Below are 27,040 nucleotides of genomic sequence, written 5' to 3'. Positions count from 1 at the left end.
AAACTGCAGAATTTAAATTATTCTTTCAATGGGCGGAATCGGTTGTGACGTCAGACAGTTTTTTGGTCGTCCCTATAACCGGGCGAAAGCCATAAGTATTGCAACGCTGCAACGGTACATTATGTGATAAAATCATAAGGAATCATAAAATCGTAAATAATTAGTATTAAGAGGATCGGTACGTATTTTAGGCTGCAATGCTATTCAAATGGGGATTCATTTTTTTCGAATCCTGAGAAAACTAATAAGTATTTTTGAAAAATTTAAACGCAGAGTGAAAGATTACGTTATTAGCGAGGGCCGAAAGTCCCTGAGAACTTCTATAATGTTTATTTTAATAAGTTACAGGGGTGAAAAACTAAGAGAAAATTTAGTGTGATTTTTAGTTTCAAATATCTCATTCAAAATAAACTTTTTATTTATTCTAAGGGACTTTCGGCCCTTGGTAATAATTTAGTCTTTCATTCTGCGTTTAAATTTTTCCAAAATATTTATTGGTTTTTTCAGGATTCGAAAAAAATGAACACAATGCCGTGGTAATATTTTCCAAATCTATCTTTGTCTTACAACGCACTCAGCCGAATATAATATTGTCAGCATATATTGTCAGTCAGACACTGACAATCAGTGACAATTTTAAATATTTGACATTGCATCGGGAATATTTTGAGTTTTGTTTAAATATTATTGATATATAGTGTATTTGATAAATAACTGATTTAAGACGTGAACTTAATAAAAAGCTATTTATTGTGTATTATTTGTGGAAGATCCAAGCAAAGAATACATCAGGATAATATATTCTGTGATCCAAGTATTTTGTTGTTAAAGATGTTCAAAATTGTAAGCGTTCCATAACAATATATTATTAAAAAATCACTTTAACACTTTTCCTCTTTTCTCGATTGAGTATTAGTTTTTGTTGTACAAATAAATTATTACAATCACTGAATACATAGTTAGTGAAAAAATTATCACATTTATTAACTGAATTTATAATTTGCAATTATAAAAATAACAGTTATCCCAGAACATTTAAAACCCATCTCTTTAAATTAATGATGACATTTTCAAGTAGAATGACATTTTAGTAATGTTTGCATATCCATACCAGTGTGAATTTTACTACACGTAATTTGCCGTGTAAAGACAGAAAAAGTAGGGATACACGTAAAATATTTGCGAATTATGTACCCATAGCCTTAAAAACATAAGGTTCTTTGTAATACTATAGTAAATACCTATTATATTGTCTATTGCATTATTATTATAATATATTATATTAGGTATTATATAATTGCATTATGTTATTATTGAATTGTGTAGCAAAGAAGTGAACATAAAATAAGTACTTATTGAACTGATATGTAGATGAAAATAGAGTCTGATTTTTATACTCACATTAAAATGATGTCTCACATGTCTTCTGTGAAATATCTTTATCATTTCTTTTGCATGCCTTTAACCATGTTAAACGACGTTTTTGATCTTAAGTTACACGAATAAATAGTATTCAGGGTATACGTTTTATAAGTAGTATTGGAACACATGGAAAGTATACAATATTTGTAATGTTGTTTTTGTGTTGCTTCAATTATTATTATCGATATTATTAAAGCACAGATAAAAAGAAATTATACCAACGAACTGTCAATACGGATGGAATGGCCCCGTCCCATTCAAACAGTGAAGCGAGATTGTGGCCAACATACAAGAGAGAGGTCATAAAGAGAGACAGAGAATGCCAGGGAAAATTTGACAGGCCGTGTAATTTGAGTTGCCTACATAAACTTAAATCGGGGAAGTGGATCTCATATTTTTTTAACTTGGTATCAGGGCTGATAGGCAGTATGTAAAAATTAAGTTATGTTAATAAAGTTAAAAAAATATGAGGTCCATTTCCCCGATTTAAGTTTATGTAGGCAACTCAAATTACACGGCCTGTAAAATTTTCCCTGGCATTCTCTGTCTCTCTCTAGGACCTCTCTCTTGTATGTTGGCCGCATTAAATTCGCTTCATGCCCATAAAGTTATATATTATCATAGAGAGAGTGTCATTCAGAACGAAGTGACGACACCATCTTTTTTATTTGGATTAGTGCTGTTTCACTCTTACGCATAGTAAAGCTGCGACAGTAGTCCTCCCCTTCCGTGCCTATACTCGCACTTAATGTAATCTTAGTTTGTCGATACAATGTGTGAGAAAGAGATGTCGCAAACCAGTCCATGAGCTCTTGTCGTCAGGAAGCGCGGAAGGTAGGCTCACTCTATGTTAATATATACCTCTATGTTCATGCCCATTCCATCAGTATTGACAGTTCGTTGAATTATACACGAAAAAAATGTAACCTTCAAAACACAATGTTTTTAAATCAACGAACTAGCCCGATCAGGGAACACAAAATTTTACGAAATCCTCCAAAAAAATAAAGGAACGATGAAAATTTGGGAATAGGTAGTTGAAATTACTAATTATAAATTACTAAATTACTAATATTATATAAGAAAAAGTTTACAATTCTACATCCCCTCCATTTTACAAAAATTGGGAAATACGGGGCGAAAAATATTTTCTCGGGGGTGAAAAAATGTACGTTCAAAATAAGTCCGAAATTGTATAAAATGACTAATTCTAAGTAACTTTTGTTCTATAGAGTTTTTTCACTAAGTTAATACTTTTCGAGTTATTTGCGTGTGAATATGTTCATTTTTAACAAAAAAAAACATATTTTTGGACGGTTTTTCGCAGATAACTCAAAAAGTAAGTATTTTAGCAAAAAAAATATTCTTAGCAACAATATAGCTTATAAAAAACTAAAAAAAAAAATGGTGCATGCATGAGGTCTGTAGACCCAGTAGAAGCAGAGTTGTAGCTAATGAAAAGTAGGTTCTTCTTCGTCAAATTCCAAATCAAATATTTCAATTTGAAATAACCCAAAAACGGAGCACTTTTCGAGAAAAATTCATTTTAACTTTTTTGAAGTGTTTAAAAAAAGGTTTATTTTTTTTTAAAAACTTCTAACATTAAAAGTAAGTGAGTTACGCTCAAAATATTGCTGGTCTTTTTTATTTTTTGCTAAAAAAATCGCGAAAATCACCCCATAATATGTATTGTTTATATTATCTATAAGTTTCATTGGTTCAAAGTGCTCATTTTTTATTGGGTTTAAAATAAAACATTTTTTATTTTGAAAAAAAAAATGAGAAAAAAAAAGAGTAATAAAATGTTCGTTTTGCTTTTGTGAATATTTTTGATTTTTTGTTTTCTCGTTAGACAAAAATTGGTTATGCTATGGCTGTTCAAAATTTGCCTAACCTCGTGATTAGTTACTCGTTCAAACCATTTTAACTACGGCTTTTTCAAAAATAAGCACTTTGAACCGATGAAACTTACAGATCATATAAATAATACATAAGCAAAGTAACTTGTCAAGTGGTAATGATAAAATTTATTTGTGATGCTAATTAGGGGGTGATTTTCGCGATTTTTTTTACCAAAAAATAAAAGGGACCAACAATATTTTGAGCGTAACTCACTTACTTTTAAAGTTAAAAGTTTTTTAAAAACAAAAATAAACCTTTTTTTAAACACTTTAAAAAAGTTAAAATGAATTTTCCCCGAAAAGTGCTCCGTTTTTGGGTTATTTCACGTTGAAATATTCGATTTGGAATTTGACGAAGAAGAACCTACTTTTCATTAGCTACAACTCTGCTTCTTCTGGGTCTACAGACCTCATGTATACACCATTTTTTTCAATTTTTTATAAGCTATATTTTTGCTATAGTAATACTTTTGCTAATAAAATACTTACTTTTTGAGTTATCTCCGAAAAATCGTCCAAAAACATGCTTTTTTTTGTTAAAAATGAACATATTCACTCGCAAATAACTCGAGAAGTATTGACTTAGCGAAAAAACTCTATAGAACAAAAATCAGTCATTTTATCAGTTATTTAGAATCAGTCATTTTATCGAATTCCGGTATTATTTTGAATGTATATTTTTCACCTTCGAGAGGGGATATTCCCCTCCATTTTTGTAAAATGGAGGGGATGTAGAATTGTAAACCTTTTCTTATATAATAATAGATAATTTCAACTACCTATTCCCAAATTTTCATCCTTCCTTTATTTTTTTTTGGCGTCAGATTTTTGTTTGATCGGGCTAAACTGTCAATTTTAAATACAAACAATCTTTCAGTGTTGTCAGTTCTTTGTTCTCTTGTCCTGAAACGAGCAGAGTGACGTCACATAGCGTGCTGCGATTTTCGTGTTGGATAGCTGGCGATCACAACTTTAAATGTTCATTGTAATTAAATATTGTGATTTGAGGGTTGATATTTGGAATGTGTTGTTTCTATATGTAGACAATAGTATATTATTCAACGAGCATGTAATGATGGCTATTACTCACGATGATGAAGTTTGCGACACGAGCCGTAGGCGAGTGTCGTAATTCATCAGAGTGAGTAATAGCCATTACATGCGAGTAGAATACTATACTTTTTCTACGACCTTTTTTTATTTTAATTAGTAAAAAATTTAATTATTAACTACTCGAGATTTAAAATATAATAGTTTACAAAAATACCTAAATGCTATTTACCCCTAGTACGTGGCTGAATAATTAGTTGCCTACTATTACCAAATTCTTATTTATTGTAAAAATACAACTAGAAATAGTCAATATAAGTTCTATTCGTTTCCGAAAAATTATAAGCTTAAATTTGTACCTACTGTCAGTGAATCTAATAAATAGGAAATGGCTGTTATCGGTGGACGTATTTCATATATATAGTTATAATGTATATTTACATTTAACTATATATAATATAATAATATAACTATACATAATATGTTATAACATATTTAACGCAATATAACTTGAAAAACAAGCACAATATTAGTTATAAACTCCAATTAACATAAACAAAATGCGCTAATGTCACTGTCACTAAATTGAATGATAAACGTCAAAATTTTTAGTAAACAAGATATAAACGTACAAAATATACTGACATTTTTACAGTTAAAATTCCATTAAAAATTTTTCGAAGTTAATTATTGGTATAAATTACAATAATTATTGTATTAAATAAACAAGTTTAGGTAATTTTATTTGCAGTTTATATACGATTAATATTAAAAGTGGCATGCGCCACTTGAATCTAACTTCAGCCCGTGAGTAATGACCCGTGAGTAACTTCAGCCCGTGAGTAATGAATTATTACTCACGGGTACAGTAATGGGTGCTATTATCTATGAAAAAATAGCGAATAATGAGCATGTTATTAAACGGTCGTAGAAAAATATAATAAATAAATAAAAAAAATTGTCAAGTTCCCTATTGTACCCTTTGAATATCTGATGTTGTTGGGTCTTTCTCCATTCGCTAGAATTTCCTCTTGTACATCTTCTACGGCTTGTTTAATAATATGCACCCCTGTCATACTCCGCTTTGTATTGCTTTGAGATCTGTCAACTGGTAATCTATTGATATATTCGCAATTTGATTGTAGGATATGTTTCTAATAATTCTAAGGTCTTACACATACTTCTTTCAATGTTGACAGTATGTCATGCTATATTCTGTCGAATGCCTTTTGGTAGTCTATAAGCCATAATATCTTGACATCACTCTGTGCATTTTTTAAATAGAACTTGAGCGGTAAATTGGGTTATAGTATGCAAAGCGTGTGATTTCGCTGGTAGCCTGAAAATCACCCTCAGGATTGCTTATGGAACATAAACTTTGATAAAATTGTGTGTATAGAGAAGTTTGACTTCGTAACTATCATCTTCGAAAGTTACCTACATCAAACAAATAGTAATCAAAAATGAATAACCATTTTCAATTTCGTTGCAAAACGAAAATACAGCCGAACCATATTCCAGTCCAATCAGAGAGTGCTGTAAGCACCTCTACCGGTTTCGAAACTTATTAGTCTCTCATCAGGAGGCACATATGCTGCTCTCCCTGATCCAACCAAAACAAACCCCAGCGTGCAGTCCCGAATTGCAACGAACGAAATGGCATAGATGCCCTAGCGGCAACTGCTAGCAAAAGACTAAGTTTTCACTCTAATGGCATATAACATATCCCACCAGAATGAAAACAATAGTAATCATTTCACGAAAGGAACAAAAATAAACTTACGTGTATAGAAATCGGTACACTTAAATTTGGTCATTTTTGATGTCTCATATTTCCTAAACCTGTTGGCCTATTTGAATACGTTATAGCCTGATTCTTTAATAATACCACTCTAATAATATTGTTGCTAAACAGGTAAATTTTCATAGTATACCGGGTGTACCAAGCAAACTGTGCTTTTTTCTCAAAGTTCGCATCACCCTGTGGAATATTCGAACACTTATAAAATACAGAAGTTAAAACCCAACTATAGCCTCAGGTTTTCTTAACATTTTGTTTTTTGATTCATTCGTTTATGTTGGATAATAAAAAAGTTAGGTACTTTAACAACTAGACCTGTTCTTCATCAATACACGGTGTTTCTAAATAAGTGCGACAAATTTTAAGGGGTAATTCTGCATGAAAAAATAATGACAGTTGGCTTTATAAACGTATGTCCGCAAATATTTCGTTTCCGAGATACGGGATGTTGAATTTTTTCTTACAAACTGACGATTTATTTTATTGCTTTAAAACCGGTTGAGATATGCTAATAAAATTTGGTGGGATTTAAGACGTAGTTATTGCACATTTTTTGACATACAATTAAGAATTTAATATTCACCATTAGCGCGCATACGTGTAATATGACCGATCATATTTCCCGTATGTACGCTAATGGTGAACATAAAATTCTTAATTTTATGTCAAAAAATCTGTAATAACTATCACTTAAAACGTACCAAATTTCATTTGCATATCTTAACTGGTTTTAAAGCAATAAATAAATCGTTAGTTTGTAAGAAAAAATTCAACATCCCGTATCTCGGAAACCAAACATTTGCAGACATACGTTTATAAAACCGACTGTCATTATTTTTTCATGCAGAATTACGCCATAAAGTTTGTCGCACTTATTTAGAAACACCGTGTATTGATGAAGAACATGTCTGATTGTTAAAGTACCTAACTTTTTTATTATCCAACATAAACGAATGAATCAAAAAACAGAATGTTAAGAAAACCTGAGGCTATAGTTTGGTTTTAATTTCAGTATTTTATAGATGCTAGAATATTCCACACGGTGATGCGAACTTTGGGAAAAAACACAGTTTGATTGGTACACCCAATATACAATGAAAATTTACCTCTTTAGCAACAATATTATTATAGCGGTATTGTTAAAGAATCAAAAATTCAAAAAAATCACTTAAATCGGCCAACAGGTTTAGGAAATATGAGACATAAAAAATGACCAAATTTTTAAGTGGGCCGATTTCTATGCACGTAAGTTTATTTCACGTCTCATTTGCAGAAAACTGTTAGTGAAAGAAATTAGAGACAATAGCCTAAGAACAAAACTGAAGAACGAATAATTAACATTAGAAAATAGTATAATAGTAAGTGTAAAAACATGAAATTTTTTTCTTAAAACCTAAAAAATAGTCCGTCCACTCTAGTGGTCACTATGCACTTGGGGAATCGCGGAAGCGTCAGTTACTGGTATGAGAATGTTCAAAGCACGATGGACACAGCGGCTCGTACCTTTTGCAGCTGTATTTTGTTTTTCTTTTGCAAGCTTTAGAGTGACATCTTCAACATTGTAATCAGATTCCAAATCTGAACCTAGTGGTAAATCATAAATAATGTCATCATTGTCAATACCTATAAATTCTTCATTTTCTGGTAAACATAAAGGTGTTTCATCCCTATTGTCGTCTTCATCGGCAAAAAGTACTTTCTGAAATAGAATAAAATTTCCCATTGAGGAAGTAATATTATGCCAATAAATTAAATTTATTTATTTCCACCAAAATAATATAGGTAAATACATAAAAAATGTCCTCGAAAATCCCTAAATAAATAATAAATCTTTGACAAGAAAATAACAAAAAATATGTGAACAAGAAACCTACTAACCTCTGAAAATTATACTTATAAAACATACCACAAGAGTGGAATTCTAAGTTACATATTGCATGATGTCCACTCTAGTGGACATAACTTCAAGGTGATATTTTCAGTGAGTTTTTCAATTCTTTTGAAATTATAACAAAGGCTAATTGTGTAAAATACATAATTCTATAAGAAAAATATTTTCTTAACTTTTTTGTGCTTTTCCATAAAAACTACGGGTACTTATTTCAGGCAGTTCACAGGTGGCCATCGCGGTCAGGTGATTTATAGATACTAACATAAACAAACTTTGACTTTCAAAATAAATATTGTAGATAGCGGTAGTAGTTACTTGATTAGAGTCCACTGAAAGGGATTTCATGCATTTTGTATAAGTTTCATATAACTAAAATATATTTTTTGGAGTTAAAAAATCTGTCCACTGCAGTGGACTCAATGCATGAGAGGGTTAACGAATTCTGATATCGGTGCTTCTTTGAACAGTTAGTAGATTCGTGTTTGTAACCTGTATACCCATACTTTATTTTCGTGAATAGGTCCAGATATATTTCTTAGGATTTTTGTGTCAAAGACTTCCAGCTTTCTTTTTATATTTTCTGTAATCACAATCACCCATGTGAGGAATCCATCCCCACCATACTATTGGTCAGATAATAGTTTTGTAGGCACTGATTTTCGATCTGTAATATGTGGTTTTTTAGAGGAATACATAAGCGAGTGTAAATTAAGCTTTGTTTCCCTTTACTATTCTCATTTAAATATTTGGTTATTATGTTTCATCCGTGCTTAATTTAACTACCAAATATGTGAAATTTTCTACTATTTCAATATCCTCCTCTAATTTAACCGTGTCTGTTTCTCCTGTCTCCTGCCTGTGTTAGGCCGATGCCACATTATGCGTTTTGACCGGATGTGCATCATAGTGTGACAGATCGGTCCGGTTGCGTTGGAAACGGATGCGTTTTGAGTCATCGGTACGCGCTTACAAACTGCACCAGACTAAACGCATAGTGTGACATAGTGTGACAGGTCGGTCCGGTTGCGTTGGAAACGGATGCGTTTTCACCGCATCCGGTCAAACCGCATAATGTGGCATCGGCCTTAGATGTTTTCTCTTTTGAATATTTAGTTCTAGTTCGGTCTCTTTTGCCCTTGTTTTTAATTGTGAATACATTTCTGCAGCCGCTTCCGTTCTATGAGGGGTAATGCTGATGTCATCGGCATAGGCGGCAATTTGTATGGGTTTATTTGCTAAGGGATTACCTCTTCCTATATTCAACTATCTTATCACATATTCTAGAGACAGGTTGGACAGTTTCAGTGCCAGTCCGTCTCCTTAATTTAATCCATTCACAATTGGAAAGTTATCCAACTCATATTTAAAATGTTTGGGAAGAAAATAATGAAACGAATCTAAACGTATGGTGTTGGTGTTATTTACGGTAAACGTGCGATGTTGTATGTATTGATCCAAACATATCAATATTTGCCTGTTGAAAATATCAAATCGATCAACAAATCTATTCTAAATAATAATAACATATCATCTAAGGGTATTTTTAGTCGGTATTATTAAAATCAGCTGTAATTACAATATTGACAAGAACTTGTAGGCATCAGTGATTATAATAAACCTTGGAACCAAACACAGATAACAATTGCGAGGTTAAATCAATTAAAAATGATACAGGGTTATTGGTCACTTCTACCAGACAAATCCATGAAACCCTTCATCATATGTAGAGAATTTAATTCTTTCATGTATTCATTTCTCTTATATTTAAAGTACAAACAGAAAATTTTTGACGTACCAAAGTAAAAATAAGCTACACTCTGGGCCAAAATTAACCGGCCACCTTAAAAATGGGTCATTTTTGATGTCTTATATCTCCCAAACCTGTTGTCCGATTTAAGTGACTTTTTTAATATGTTATAGGCTTATTCCTTGACAATATCTTTATAATAATATTATTGCTAAACAGTTAAATGTTCATTGTATACCGGGTGTACAAAGTACACTAGTGTAGTGTTTTTTTCTTAAAGTTTGCATCACCCTGTGGAATATTCTAGCATTTGTAGAACATTGAAATTAAAAGCTCATAGGCTCATGCTTTCTCAACATTTTGTTTTTTCATTGATTCGCTTATGTTGGATAATAAAAAAATTAGGTGCTTTAACAACTAGACAGGTTTTTTTATCAATACAGGGTATTTTTAAAAAAATTTGGCAAAGTTTAAGGGTTAATTCTGCATGAAAAAATAATGACAGTTTGCTTTATAAACTTATGTCTGCAAATACGTCGTTTCCGAGATAGGGGGTGTTGAAATTTTTCTGACAAACTGACGATTTATTTATTACTTTAAAACCGGTTGAGACATGCACATGAAATTTGGTGGGTTTTAATACGTAGTTATTGCAAATTTTTTGGCATACAATTAAGCATTTAATATTCACCATGATGGCTCATATTACCCGTATGCGCGCCAATGGTGCATATTAAATTCTTAATTGTATGTCAAAAAATATGCAATAACTACTTCATAAAACCCACCAAATTGCATTTGGATATCCCAACCGGTTTTAAAGCAATTAATAAATCATCAGTTTGTCAGAAAAATTTCAACACCCCCTATCTCGGAAACGAAGCATTTTCGAACATAAGTTTATAAACCAAACTGTCATTATTTTTTCATGCAGAATTACCCCTTAAACTTTGCCAAAAATTTTTAAAAACACCCTGTATTGATTAAAAACATGTCTAGTTGTTAAAGCGCCTAACTTTTTTATTATTCAACATAAGCGAATCAGACAAACAACAGAATGTTGAGAAGGCATGAGGCCATAGTTAGGTTTTAATTTCAATATTCTACAAATGCTAGAATATTCCAAAGGGTGATGCAAACTTTAAGAAAAAAACACAGTTTGATTCGTACACCCGGTATACAATGAAAATTTACCTGTTTAGCAACAATATTATTATAACGATATTGTCAAGGAATAAGGCTATAACATATTAAAAAAATCACTTCAATCGGACAACAGGTTTAGGAGATATAAGCCATTTTTAAGGTCGCCGGTTAATTTTGGCCCAGAGTGTATAATGAAACGTTGGCTATCCTATTGTTTATAACTATTTCGTTTGCGACAGTTCGAAATAGATTAGCAGATGTCTTATTGTCTCACTCTCGGAGATTTTGGAGCCAGGATGTTCCATTCAGCCTGGGCCTCTTTCGATATGTGCTTATCCTGCTGCCCGAAATATACCAGCTTTGAATCTTTATTGTTTTAGTTATTGTTGAGATATTTTTCATTGGAATTGCAATTTGCAATAGTTACAGCTAACCTTCATTAGTGGAGTTTTCACTAGAAGAAAAAGAAGAAGATACGAATACCGGATACAAAATTTGAAATGTATCCGGATACAGCATTCGAGTACACAAAAAGTATCCATAATATGCTACCCAGCTCTGCAGCATACTAAACTGATTTTTAGATAAACTTTGTTCATTTTTAAATTTCATTCTGGTAATGGAATCATCCTGTGTTTAACTAACCAGATAAAAAGTTTTGTTGATAAAAACCACACTAATTTTAAAATATTATTGACTTTAATATTATTGTTGATGGTGATAAAATATTCGCCGACTATAACAATACATTTCACATTTTATTTGGTGTTATATTATTGTCTATTATTGATAACAGCAATGCTTGACAGTATTTCGTCGATTAAAACACGAGAATGAAGATAATAAGTGGAACAAAAATGATATCTAGCGAGACAATGTTAAAATGAATGTTAAAATGAAAATCAATAATATTAATTCATGCACAATAATAAAATTTGAGTGATGGCGAACTGTAAATATTGTACTTAAACGTGGATATAAAGCATAGTCATAAATGAAAGAATCCTGATAGGAAACAGAACATACACTTGAGTCCACGAGTCTTTACCCGTGCGTCATTAATACCTGACGAGATAAAACACATACTTTTTATCTAGCATCATTCTCTTCCACGCATGAAACTAATGACAATCCAGCTACCGCCTGTTATTAAGTAAAAACACATGTTATTTTTATGAACGATCTAGACTCAGTACATTGAAAAGAGATAGGTACAAAAAATACGATTGGGGATATTTTCACATTTTAAGTACAATTTCTGACGTTTTGGTTTGTTTACTTTTGTGGCTGTCAGTTTGTTGAATTTTTTTTGCTGTTATTTAGTCGAATTTTTGCATTTTGAAGTTTTTTATAGTATACAAACAGTTGTTTTCACAACTAATTTTATATTGGAGTTTAAAATTTTATGGTAAGTTTATGTTATTTTACGATTAAATTTGACAACGCACAAAGCTAACCTCATTGACACAGTTAAGGAATGCTTGTGTTTAATGTTCCGCCAAAGTGAATAAAATAACAAAAAGAAAATATGTTACTGAATTTTTTTATAAATTGTTTATTTATTTTTTAATCAATGATATTAAAACAATTTATTAAGCTACTTTAAATGTAGCTGTAATTCTGCACCAAAATTTTAAAGCAAAACTTACTTTAACGTTTTATTTTTTGATAACGTAAAATTTTAACACGTGATCGGAGGAGTAGCTACTTACTGTCACTTGCTGTTGCGTTTAGTAAATTTCCGACTTATTTCGTATGCTTGAAATGATGACGCACGGGTAAAGAACCCTGGACTCAACTGTAGATACTGGAAATACAACAACTTCGTCAAAGATTAGAAGCCTCTCAAGTAGCAGCGGACGGGTTTATTAAGTCTTTTAAGGATGCTTTAAAACTATAGAATAAAACTAAAATTAAAACCAATGGGTTTATAAGTAAACCTTAAGGTTGCAATAAAACTGCTTTCAGCATAAAAGGGCCCACACTGAAAGAGGTTAATAAAACCAAAAATAAAAACCTTCTTAAAACATTGTTTTCTTAAGCAGCTGGTTTTAAAGCTGCTATGAAGTTGCTTTTAAAACCATGTTAAAAGACACTTTAAGTGCAGGCAGTTTTATAGCAAACTTAAAAAGGTTTCTTAAATGGAGACTTTTAAAGACATGAAGAAATAAATATTATAAAACTAGAAATCCAAAAAATGAAAAATGAATGGACTAAGGAAAGACAAGATTTGATAGAAGAAAATGAATTGTTTAAAAAAGAAAATAAAAAGATAACAGAAGATATAAAAGAACTCCAACGAACAATAGAAATAATGGACAAAGACAAAAGGAAAAATAATTTAATTATTAGTGGGTTAGAAATTGATACTGACGATTCAGCAACACTGAAAGAAAGAGCAACAAATATGATTGGAAAACATTTAGGTGTAAATATTAATATTAAAAGAGCATGTAAGATTGGAATAAGAACATGCTTAATAGAACTAGGAAACGAAACAGAAAAAACAGCCATTCTACGAAATAGGAACAAACTAAAGAATGTTGAACCCAAGAAAATATGGATAACAGAGGACTTTACAAAAAAAGAGAGAGAAAAAATGAAATCTCTAAGAGACAAAGCAAAGGAAATGAGAGATAAAGGAAAAACAGTGAAAATTGGGTACAACAAAATTACAGTGGATGGTAAGGAATGGAGATGGAACTACAATGAGGAAAAGGTAGTGGAGGTAGCGAGTCCAAAAAACTAGCAGAGCGACAGAGAAGAGACGAAGTAGATGCCAGACAAGGATCAGAAAACAAGGAAATTACGAATACACTGGACAATGAAAATAAAAGTATAGACTCGATTAGTGATAAGATTAGGTTTAGGAGTTCAAATGTTAAACATAATAATAGAAATAGGATGGGTGGTGGAAATATTGGTAGTATAGGTAGTATAAATAGTAGTAGTAGTAGTAATAACAATAATGGAAAATCAAATACTAGTTTTGTAAATGAAGAATCAGAACAAATAGGAATAGCAACATGGAACGTGACCTCTCTAAATGGAAAGGAAATAGAAATAACTGAAGAAATGGAAAAAATGGGTATCCAAATAATGGGAATAAGTGAAACAAAAAAGGTAGGAGGAGGGCACATAAATCTAAATGAGGAATATAGTCTTTATTATTCAGGAGTACCGCAGGGACAAAGAGCAAAGGAAGGAGTTGGTATAATAGTAAATAAGAGACTAGAACCAAGAATAACACATTATGAAACATTATCATCTAGAATTATAACAATCCAAATGGACCTAAAAGACAAAATAGGATTCATACAATTATATGGACCAACTGAAGGCAGAGATGAAGAAACGATGACAGAATTCTACAATGAACTCCAAAGAGCACTAGACAAATTAAGAGAATCGAGAGAGAAAATCATAATTTTAGGAGATTGGAATTCAAGAGTGGGCAAGGATGTCAACAAAGGATTAGGATGCATTGGAAAATACGGAGAGGAATGTTTGAACAGGAATGGTGTCAAAATGCTAGATTTCTGCCAAGCAAATGACCTACTAATAGGAAACACATTTACAAACCAAAACATCGAAGACAAATATACGTTCTTGGCGGAAGAGAGAAGAGCGAAAAGTTTGATAGATTACATAGTTTTACGATAAACCTAGAAGATAAAATACATAACGTCTTAACTGAAAAGGAACCGGAACTAGCTACAGAGCACAGGATGGTTACTGCAAAACTCAAGGATAAAAAAATAAAGGAGGTGGAAAGAAAAGATTACCAAAGAGTAAAAGTAAATAAGCTCAAATTAGAACAGGTGCGAGAACATTACAAAAAAGAAACAAATAGAAGATTAAGACAACTAGAAAACCAAAAAGAGGCATGGACACTGGAAGAAAGATGGAACGCCTTCAAAGTAGTCATAAAGTCTACAGCAACAGAAATATGTGGAATCAGAAAACATAACAAACTCCATAAAAGAACGAGATGGTGGAACAATGAAGTTAAAACAGCAGTGAAGAAAAAGAAAATAGCATGGAAAAAATACATTGAGACCGAACTGGAAGAAGATAAAGAAGAATACAAAAGGCTGAGACGATTAGCGAAAAACACCATAAAACAAGTAAAAACAAAAACGTGGGAAGAGTTTGGAGAAGAATTACAACAAAACTATGTAACAAATAATAGAAGCTTCTGGACAACAATCAGACATATGAAGAAAGGAAAACATAAAGAAATAACAGCCGTAAGGGATACAACAAACCAAATCCAAACAACTCCAGAACAAATAGCTAAAGTATGGAAAGAATACTATGAAAACAAATTTAGAAATGCAATAATAGATGATAGAAATGAAACATATCAAGATAACGAGAACAAAGAATTAGAGCAAATAAATAGAGAAGTAATATTGGAAGTATCAAACGTAAAAATAGGTAAAGCTGGAGGGGATGATGACATAGACCCGGAAATGGTCAAGTACATGGGAGAAGAAGGGATAAACTGGTTGTTGAAAATATACAAAGAGGCATGGGAAAAGCAGCAAATCCCAAAAGACTGGCAAAGTAACCTTATAGTGCCAATATACAAAAAGGGAGAACACGTCAACTGCGAAAATTATAGAGCAATATGTTTATCATCGGTATGTTTTAAAATATACACGAAAATAGTAGAGAAGAGGCTAAGACAAGAGGTAGAAAAAGAACTGGGAGAAGAACAAGCAGCGTTTAGACCAGAAAGACAGACAAACGATAACATTTACATCATTAGAAATATAATAGAAAGAAGTATTGACTCGGGGGGAAAGCTCATTCTAGCATTCATAGATCTAAGGGCAGCATTCGACTCTATAGAAAGACAAATTATATGGAAATGCTTGCAGAACATGAAAGTACCAAGTACACTGATAAATATAATTGAAAATATATACGGAGTAGTAAAAGGACGTGTACAGATAGCAGGAGAAAGATCTGAAGAATTCAATTGGGAAAGAGGTATCAAGCAAGGAGACAGTCTTAGTCCGCTACTATTCATAATAGTCATGAATGAATTGACTAGAAATACTGGAGAAAGAACGAACCAAATACAGACAACAATAGGATACCAAAGATTACAGCCAATAAAAATAGAAACCCTATTGTATGCGGATGACATAGTCCTTATAGCAGATTCCGTGACAAAAATGCAAAAACTCATAAATATATGGACAGAAGAAATAGAGAAATTAAAAATGGAAATAAACATCGAGAAAAGTAAAATAATGGTCATCGGCGAAAAGGAAGAAAATGAAGTAATTATAAAATGCAAAAATACTCAACTGGAAATAGTTACAGCATATGATTATCTTGGAAGTATTATTACCAATGATGGGAAAATAGACCTCGAAATAACAAACAGAACTAAAAAATCAAATAAACTGTACTACGCACTAGCGCCAATTCTGAGGAAAAAAGAATTGTCCCACGAAACAAAAATTAAAATATATAATACGATTGTGATACCGACGATACTGTATACAAGCGAAAATTGGACTTTACAGAAAAAGCATAATAGTAGGATAAATGCAATTGAGATGAGACATTTACGTGCTATAGCCGGAAAGACCAAATGGGATAGAATAAGAAATGAGACAATAAGAGGGATAACTAAACAGGAACCAATAATGAATAAAATAATAAAGAGGCAATTAAACTGGTATGGACATCTGATGAGAATGAAACCTAGTAGACTAGCAAGGAAAATTCACGAAACAAGGAATATTACAAAAAAGAAAAAAGGCAGGCCGAAGAAAAAATGGATACAGCAAATAGTAGAAGCAGGAAAAATCAAACAGAAAACGCTAGAAGAAATGAAACTAATAGCACAGGACCGAAAAGAATGGAAGAGATGGGTGAATATGTAGCTAAATTAAACCCAAATCCGACACCTGAAAGGGTATAAGGAAGGGGAGAAAGAAAGAAAGAAAGAAAGATAAAAAATTGGAGAAAACAGTAACTATTCCGAACTTGCCCCATAAATGGGGCAAGTTCGTAAACAGCTATTTAAAACTCAATAAAATTTATCTTCATATGTTATGGGACAAAATCGGAATTACTAATCCGTCATTTATGAAATGCTTTTTGCCAGATTAAAATAAGTTGCTTAGTTTAAAAGTTATACATTTAAATATAAAGAATGGTTTTTTGCATGGCATTTATGCGCCTGTCCGAATTTCTATCAATGCTCCTTTAATTGTTTCTGCTGATTGCGCTCTTCGGTTCGTTTTTCTAATATCATATCTAACAACAATGTTCTTAATACTTACCAAAAATAAATGCACAAGACACAAAATTTGCTGTAAAATACCGGCACTTTCTTCAACAGCTCTAGGTTAGGTATCTACTACTCATGTACTTAGATTTTATAAATGCCAAAATAGTGTCAGAATTACTTCTGAGTGAGACACATCTATGTCAATCAGTTCATACTAATCTAAATCTAGTACAGATTTCTACTTATTAATTTGTACAATTAAATGTATCTCATGATAGATTTAGAGCTAATACGAACTTGCCCCGTTTACGATCTTACCCCACTCCACCTTATATTAATTAAAGAACTTTTTTTTTTAGATTACGTCATCTGTGAATTTTGCAATGAATAGCATTAACGATATTAAGGTAGACCACAAAGAGGACCTAGTAGTGCCGTTTGGACTGACTTGTTGAGAAGTGATGGAGTACGGATTTGTGTGATAGGAGACTTTTCTCACATTTTTATTACATTTAAGTTAAAAAAAAACAATATCAGCGTATAATAGCCAACGCAACGCATTCTCCTAAACATATATCTTGAATTGGGTAGTACAGCATGCCTCGTTTTGAAAATGTGTTAAATAAATTTTTAAGGGGGAAAATACTTTTTAAATTACTTAGTAATCTAAAGTTCTCAGACCAAGAAAGTTAACGTTATACAAACTCATGTAATTAAGTCTAAAAAAAAGAATAGAGTGCACTGAAAAGGCTTTTTTTATTATACAGGGTGTCACGAAAATATTGGTCATAAATTATACCACAGATTCTGGTGTCAAAAATAGGCTGATTGAACCTCACTTACTTATATACAATATTAGTGCACACAAAAAAAGTTACAGCCCTTTGAAGTTATAAACTGAAAATCGATTTTTTTTCATATATCGAAAACTCTTAGAGTTTTTTTATTGAAAATTGACATGTGGCATTTTTATGGCAGGAATATCTTTAAAAAAAAACAACAGTGAAATTTGTGCGCCTCATAAAAAATTTATGGGGTTTTGTTACCTCAAACCCCCCCCCCAAACTTTTGTGTACGTTCCAATTAAATTATTATTGTGGTACCATTAATTAAACACAATATTTTTAAAACTTTTTGGCCTCTTAGTATTTTTTCGATAAGACACCTTTTATCGAGATGTGGCTTCTTGTTTAATATGTTTCAAAATATACCTATAAATATAAATTATAAATAAATTTTCATATTATTATCAGGTCTCTATAATCGTACTTAACCATGTACAAATATGTGGTGGATTTGAAAAATATTAAATATCTCGATAAAAACTGGCTTTTCGAGAAAGTACCAAAAGGCAAAAAGTTTTAAAAACATTGTGTTTAACTAATGGTAGCATAAGAATAATAATTTAATTGGAACGTACACAAAAGTTTGGAGGGGGGTTTAAAGGATCAAACCCCCATACAATTTTTATGGGTGCACAAATTTCACTATAATTTTTTTTTAAATGTTCCTGCCATAAGAATGCCACATGTCCATTTTCAATAAAAAATCTATAATAGTTTTCGATATATTAGAAAAAATTGATTTTCATTTTGTAACTTAAAAGAGCTGTAACTTTTTTTATGTGCACATTTGTACTAAGGTAAGTGAGGTTCAATCAAACTATTTTTGACCCCAGAATCTGTGGTATAATTTATGACCAATCTTTTCGGGACACCCTGTATATTGTGCAAGGCTCCAGTTTTCAATAGTAATACCACTAGTGATTCAATTTTCGCGATAAGTCTGTCGATTTACTTCTAAACGAAACTGAGTTGCTTGAAAACACCACGAGTCCGTAGGACGAGTGGTGTTTTCTTTAAGCAACTCAGTTGAGTTTAGAAATAAAAGACAGACTTATAAGATAAATTAAATCACGAGTGGTATTTTATTAGACTATTTCACGAACAAAGTGATAGGTCAAAAATTCAGTAGAATGAGAGGAAGGAATTTAATAATAATACATTTGATCTAGGTAACCCAAATCTACCCATTTTTTGAATAATTCACAATTAGTCATAATCATGAAATATTTATTATAACTATAAATAATTTGTTATAATTATTTTTTACCTATAACAATAAATAGTTGAAGGCCCAGTCTTTTAGAATGAATGCTAGTCTTTCGTTGTTATTTTCTGCATCTAATTTGTAGTTGCGATTCACACAGAACATCATAAATGGTCTCCATATATAAGATTTAGATTTTCTTGTGTTACTCGGTATATTTTCTTCAATGTTTTGGCATTTCTACAATAATTTTTTTGGCAAACGTCAAACTTTGCTTTGCGATCGGTATCCATGGTTACGTCGTTGAAAACACGAAGCTGATAGACCAATCAGAATTGAAAGACAGTTGGTGTTTTCGCGATAACACAAGCTGTCTTTGGTTTTTGATTGGTCAGATTATGTGAAAATTTTAAGATGAGTGAAATAGTCACTATAACTTTTTATATAATTTTGATTATGATTGTTATTTGAGACTTCATTGTCACATCTTATTATGCATATTTCTAATATACAACAGTAGTAGTTACACTACTCTCATTTTTTTTTGTGAAGTTTGATGCATTTTTTGATTCTAAACGAACCGCTTATTATGGTACTACTACATTATTGTGTTTTGTACTTTTTGAAGTTATACTTCTTTACGATCGACGGTGAAAATTTAATACTTACCTGGCGCATGCGCAGACATACAGTATGTAGTTCGTTGCTAATCTTTCAAATTATGTATGTGTCAGCGCAAATAAGTCATTAAAAGAATATATTAGTGTTTTTAGTAAATGTATTAGTTATTATAATTTTTGTGTCTTTGGATTTGTCTTCCTCTATAGAATAAAATATTTTATAATAATAGTAAGTATATTTACTTTAAATTTTAAAGTATTTTTATACCTCAGTTTTGGTGTATTAAATTTGTCAGTATGTATGAGAAATCTTGTAAGCTGTCAAAGCAAAGGCAGTTTAGATCGGTGGTAGCGCGTTCGACCGGAGATCGAGAGGTCCCTGGTTCAATTCCGTGTGTTATCTAACTTTTTTTTTATTTTTAGTATTGTTTTAATAAAAATTTTTGGAAAGTAGTAAGTAAATATTAGATTAATCTTTAAATACAAATAACCTGTTGAAAGTATATTTATTTCGTTGAAATCATATAATAGAAGTATAACTTCTTACGTGCGTACAAAGTACACACATATTCTTTTTTTATGATTCTCTTATAGGTTGTTAAATAAGTTTTGCGATTCGATAAGAAAAACACATTTTATGGTTTGAAGTACACTTTTTTATTCAGTATAGTCTCCGTGAGCATCAATACACTTGTTATGACCAGATTCCATTTTATGAAATTATAATCTGCAATAGTTATTTTCCTAACTAGTGCGAAAAGTCATACTTTTCCGCACGCGATTGAAGTTTCGCGATACTCCGCTTCGCGTCCTTCGGCAAGCAGTCGAGTGCGGAAAAGAGACTTTCCGCAAGAGTTAGGAACAATGCTTTTTCTACGAGCGTTTAAAAAATTACCAAATCTTAATCAATTAATTTAATTAAAAAATAACGCTAATAAGTTATAATAATCACGAATTAAAGTAAATGCGGTGCCTAAATACCTGTTATGCAGTAATGAATGGTGTGTATCAATACAGGTTTTAATATTTTAAAGTCATAGCAACGATGTCAAATAAAGCAATTATTGTCAAAAAGCACGTCACACACTTTAAAATTTCCACGCATCTTTACTTCTTCTTCTTCTTCGTCTAGCCATTCACGTCCACATCTGAACATAAGCCTCTTCAAGTCTTCCTTTCCATTGTTTTTTGTTGTACGCTATTTGTAGCCAATTTTTCGCGGCAGTTCGTTTCAGATCATCTGTTCATCAGTGGCGGCTAGTACCACTTTAAGAAGGTAGTGCCACAACTCGGGCAGCCGCCAAAATTTTTAGTGACGGATTCACGATATTGTAAAAAAAAGGTATACTGACAACAAAAACTAAAAAAAATATGCGCGGATACTTTTATCTTATGTACATATCTTAAGTTTATTGATCTGAGGTGCCAAGCAATTGTCCAACATTGATCAAAACAGTTCCGTAAATTAATTAATAATAAAAACCTCTTAACCTATCACCAGCATTTACTGCTGATAGTGCTTGAAAATTGTTATTACGATTTAGTCTCTATTTACCAATTTATAAAAATAATACTATTTCATTATTCACACACATGCACAAATTTTTGTAATGTCACTTTTAAAGTTTACGATATATGAAGTTCATTCTTCTATTTTTTGGTTGCAAAGTTTTCAATGACTTTATAATTAAAATTATCAATACAATTTACAAAATGCTTTTCTGCAGATAGCAGATAAACATCGAAAAACAGCGTTCTGCTTCAGATGTTGATATAGGAATGGTAACTAAAATACTTAAAAGTTTAATAGTTTCTTCAAATGTGCTTTTTGAACCTTCCCTCTACAATAAAACCGATAGCGAAACAGCCCCAGAGGTAGTACTTAATTCGTCTCGCTAATACAGTACCTACTTCTAATTCAGTTTTAAACCGAGTTTTGCTTAAAAATTAAAATTGTCTCCAGTCTCCATGGTTCATTAAGAAATGATTCGGAGAACTGATGCTTATAAGCAGAAAACTTCTCCGACATAAATAAATTAGAAGCAACTAAATGTCCGGAGAAGGTAGACCTTTGAAAGATCTGGTACTTTGAATAATATGAACCTTTAAGTCGTTGTCTAATTCGGCGCTAAAATTGACCAGCTCCTTAAATATGCCTCTATTTTCTGAATTTTCTTTTTCGTCGTGACCTCTTAAAGCTAACTCGAAAGCTCCACAACACCTTATAACATTTGTAGTTTTTTTTCTAGCGAAAAACCACCAAAAAAAATTTAAAATACTAATCTTTATTGTCAATTAATAAATTAAACTTAAGAGGATCGGAACGTATTTTCGGCTGCAATGCTATTCAAATGGGGATTCATTTTTTTCAAATCCTGAGAAAACTAATAAGTAGTTTGGAAAAATTTAAACGCAGAATGAAAGATTACGTTATTAGCGAGGGCCGAAAGTCCCTGAGAACTTCTACAATGTTTATTTTAATAAGTTACAGGGGTGAAAAAACTAAGAGAAAATTTAGTGTGATTTTTAAATTCAAATATCTCATTCAAAATAAACTTTTTATTTATTCTAAGGGACTTTCGGCCCTCGGTAATAATTTAGTCTTTCATTCTGCGTTTAAATTTTTCAAAAATATTTATTGGTTTTTTCAGGATTTGAAAAAAATGAACACAATGCCGTGGTAATATTTTCCAAATCTGTCTTTGTCTTACAACGCACTCAACCGAATATAATATTGTCAGCATATATTGTCAGTCAGACACTGACAATCAGTGACAATTTTAAATATTTGACATTGCATCGGGAATATTTTGAGAAATTGATTAAATATTATTGATATATAGTGTATTTGATAAATAATTGATTTAAGACGTGAACTTAATAAAAAGTTATTTATTGTGTATTATTTGTGAAAGATCCAAGCAGAGAATACATCAGATATATCCTGTGATCCAAGTATTTTGTTGTTAGAGATGTTCAAAATTGTAAGCGTTCCAAAATAACAACATATTATTAAAAAATCACTTTAACACTTTTCCTCTTTTCTCGATTGATTATTAGTTTTTGTTGTACAAATAAATTATTACAATCACTGAAAACATAGTTAGTGAAAAAATTATCACATTTATTAACTGAATTAATAATTTGCAATTATAAAAATAACAGTTATCCAAGAACATTCAAAAGCCATCTCTTTAAATTAATTATGACATTTTCAAGTAGAATGACATTCTAGTAATGTTTACATATCCACACCAGTGTGAATTTTACTACACGTAATTTGCCGTGTAAAGACAGAAAAAGTAGGGATACACGTAAAATATTTGCGAATTATGTACCCATAGCCTTAAGAAATAATCAAAATATTATCAAAATACCCACGATCATGATGCACCAAAAGTTTAATTATAAATACAAAATCTTTTTAACAGAAAATATACATAATAAAAGCGACAAACCAGCACGTAAAGAAACTCAAAATAAATAGACCTGGCTTCATACCCTCGTGCCTGGCACAGAGATTCTAATGTTAAGGTATACTAATAGTCCAATATAGCTCTTTCTCTGTCACTTACATATAATGCTCGTAAAATCTTTCTCTCTTTACTCGTGCCAGTACTGACTTCGGCGCGAAGGAGATTCTCCTGTCGAATACTCTCCGCTGTCGGCAGGGATTGTATTGCGCCCATAGTTGCCATATTTTATATAATTTATGAAGATCAAAAGAAATACACACAAAAAAATTAATAGGAATTAAAAAGTTTTGAAGATAAAAAATATGTTTATGGATAGTTAGCAAGGTAGTGCCATGGCTCTATGGTACTACCTCACGGGCCGCCACTGCTGTCCATCTCATAGGAGGTCTGCCTCTGGGTCTTTTGTGTTGGTGTGGTCTCCAGGTTAGAATTGTTCTGTGCAATTTGTTAAGATCGCTCCTAGCTACATGTCCAAGCGTATTCCCATTTCAGTTTTAATGATTTTTGTACCACATCGGTGACTTTGGTTTTCCTCATCTTTACTTACGAATTTTAAAATAATTCAGTGATTTAGATAGATGGCATCAAGTGACGAAGAACTACTCCCATCTATTCTCTAACTAAGACATACGAAGCAATTGGGCATTAAAAGCACAATATGTATGTAAATTCAGTGCGGCAAAGTAACGCGGAAAAATAAAACTTTCCAAACTAAAACGCGTGAGGAAAAGTAGACTTTTTTGCACGCTCGTAGAAAAAATACGTTTCCACAGCTGTATGACCTCATTTTTTATGAAAAACACTTTTCACGCATGACTTTTTAGGTATAGGAAAAGTTGGAAGTCGCTAGGAGCCAAATCTGGTAAATACGATGGATGCTCTAACAATTCAAACTTTGATTCATAGATTTGAGCCGTTGTCAAAATGCTCATATGACACGATGCATTGTCCTGACGAAAATGATTCTTCTGAAAACTGTGTCTTTTTTCACGAATTTTTTCCTTCAGCTGTTCTAAAGTTTACAATAATATTTAGAATTTATTGTTTTACCAGTTTGCAAGTAATTTACAAACAAAATTCTTTTTACGTCTTTGCCGTTGCTCTCTTCTGTGTGTATATTCATTAGTATCTCGAGGTGTTCTTTATTTTCTGCTATGATCGTCGTATCATCTGCATACCTTGTGTTGTCATTGAGTAGCTTCATCAGTAAATAAAATTTGTTTTATAAAATTGTTATTTTATTTCTGTAATTGTGTAACTGAAATTGTAATCGATCAAGAATACCTCTTGGTGTTATATTTTAATATTCACATTATTTTTTTTATTTATTCAAAATGCAATATTTATGTCATTCCTCTTGATCAACTAGAATATTTTTGGACGTCCTACATTAGACCTGGTTTTAAATTTTCCTAATTACATAATTAAGTTTATGAATATCTCTCTAATTGGAAAGAAATCGCATGGGGCCAAATATGGTGAATACTGTGGATGGGGCAGCAGTTCGTAGCCAAATTCGACCAGTTTGGTTATGACCACTGCGGAGGTGTGAGCCAGTGCGTTGTCATGATGGAAGAGCACTTTTTTCTTCAACACGTGGGGTCGTCTTCTCCAGGTAGTCGATGTAAGATAGTCCAGATATTGTAACTTTCTTATTTTTATTGGGTTTATTATTTCGTATTCTTTGCACATTTCTTAAAATACTTCCGTGTCTGTTTTTCCTCTGTAACATCACATATCAAATGACTAGCTTATCTATGTGTTCTTGCTTCTCATTTAAAATATGGTCACTGCGAAAACATTAATAGTCGAATCATTAATATACTATCATATTTATAATGATCTAAAACACGAAATTTAAGATAAACGCAGCAGAGAGAATGAAGAATAGGTTTCGTAAATTGATATATGTATTGGATTATCAGTATATCAAGTCAACTTTTTGGATACCCCTAATAAGGTAAGAATTATAATGGCGTTAGCCTTCAAAAGAAGATGGCCAACAAAGTTTCCCGATCTTGAACCTAGGTACCAATATGTGCACTTTGTCACTGGCCTCCTTTGTATATATAATTCCATTTATTTAGATTTGTAATGGATTGTTCTTTTATTTTTTGTTGGGATTAACATGTAAAAGTCACTAGTCATTTTTTAAATTTCTGCTGACACTAATTTTAATAATTTGGAATAAACTATGTATGTAGATAAATCATATTTTTTAATAGTTTTAATGCATTCAATAAATAAGACATGTTGTGCTACATCGCTGGAACATATTTTGTAAATATCGAAGTAAATATGACTAAATCTATTACATTTTAAGTTAACAGTTATTATTAATATGCTTTTATCAAAGTATTTTCATGTTACACTATTTAGAAATAAAGTATTTTATTATGATTGTGTATATAAGGTTTCATTGTCAATAAATAACCAGTGTTTTTCATTTATATCATTTTATTGTTACATCTTCTAAGCATATATTCAATATATGCTTAGAAAATCAAGCTATATACAGGGTGAGGCAGATAAAGGGCCTATTAGAAATATCTTGAGAACTAAAGGTAAGAGAATCATGAAAATTGGAATACAGGGGTTTTGAGGTATGAGCTATTTAATGAAAATATTTTGGTGTCTTTGCTACTTCCGGTTATACTGGAAGTTGATTGTAACTTCGTTTTTTTAAATGGGACACCCTGTTTATTTTTACATTTTTGAATTCTGCTCGATGTCTTCTTTCTTAAAATATGAGGTTTTGTAATATTATATAGGGTAGTTTAAAAGATAATTTCGGTTTTTTATAAATTTTGTAGCAAACTTCACACCCTGTAGAATTGTACTGATCTGATATAAAAAAACTCCATTTATATTTAAATGATTTTTAATGTAGTCTATTATTATAAAAAATTAATAATATAGCGAAATGTTTAATTTTAGTATACAGGGTTGGTCGAAACTCGGAATGAGTATTTTCTGAGTTTTCTTAAATGGAACACCCTGTATTTTTGTATTGTAATGAAATGATATTTTATTAGTCCAGAAAGCCAGTGCGCATCCGCTAGGAAAAATATTCCCCTTGGGTTTTTTTGCACAATCTTACTCAAAAAGAAATCTTACACTTTTAACAAATTTGCATGTTGCCAGGTCCCAAAGTGGGTCAAAATTTTTTTAAACGTTTTTTTTGTTTTTTTTTCCTAAAATTGTTTTTCTTTTGCATCGAACAAAGTTTTTTTAGATTTTTTGGATCATTTCAAACAGAAAAGGTATTTAGTGAATTTTCTCTAAAGTTGATAGTTTTTGACATATAAGCGATTAAAAATTGCGAAATCGGCCATTTTTAACCCTCAGAAACTATGTGAAAAACTGAAAATTTCGATGTTCCCAAGGTAAGAAGATATTCTTTGAACATCGATTGATGAAATCCCGAAGAGTTTTTTGCAATACAATATCGAAAACCCCTTTGTTTTTTAATTGCCAATCAAGCGGGCGATTGTTAGGCAACCGTTGTATGTATGTATATGTAACATGCGTAAATATGTGCGATGAAAAATATTTCGATTCAATTTTTTTTCACCATCTTGCTTGAAAATATCCCCTCTTAACAAATTTGTATATTGCCAGGATCAAAAAATCGAAAAATTTTTTAAACGATTATTTTTTGTTTTTTCATAAAACTATTTT

The 27,040-nt window shown here is 31.5% G+C and overlaps 1 protein-coding gene across 1 annotated transcript in view; it reads left to right on the top strand.

Annotated features, from left to right (window-relative positions):
* LOC126885709 (ragulator complex protein LAMTOR1) overlaps window positions 1–25,764 on the top strand; it is a 35,061-nt gene extending 9,297 nt beyond the window's left edge. The window contains exon 5 of the mRNA XM_050652430.1: window positions 17,574–25,764. Coding sequence (XP_050508387.1) covers window positions 17,574–17,669 — 96 coding nt within the window. The 3' untranslated portion in view covers window positions 17,670–25,764. The remainder of the gene's footprint in view (window positions 1–17,573) is intronic.
* Window positions 25,765–27,040: the final 1,276 nt, after the last annotated feature.

Source organism: Diabrotica virgifera, chromosome 5 (assembly GCF_917563875.1).
Source record: "Diabrotica virgifera virgifera chromosome 5, PGI_DIABVI_V3a".
NCBI lineage: Eukaryota > Metazoa > Arthropoda > Insecta > Coleoptera > Chrysomelidae > Diabrotica > Diabrotica virgifera.
Note: the sequence above shows the minus strand (reverse complement) of the source record. Positions and strands in the feature narration are given on the sequence as shown.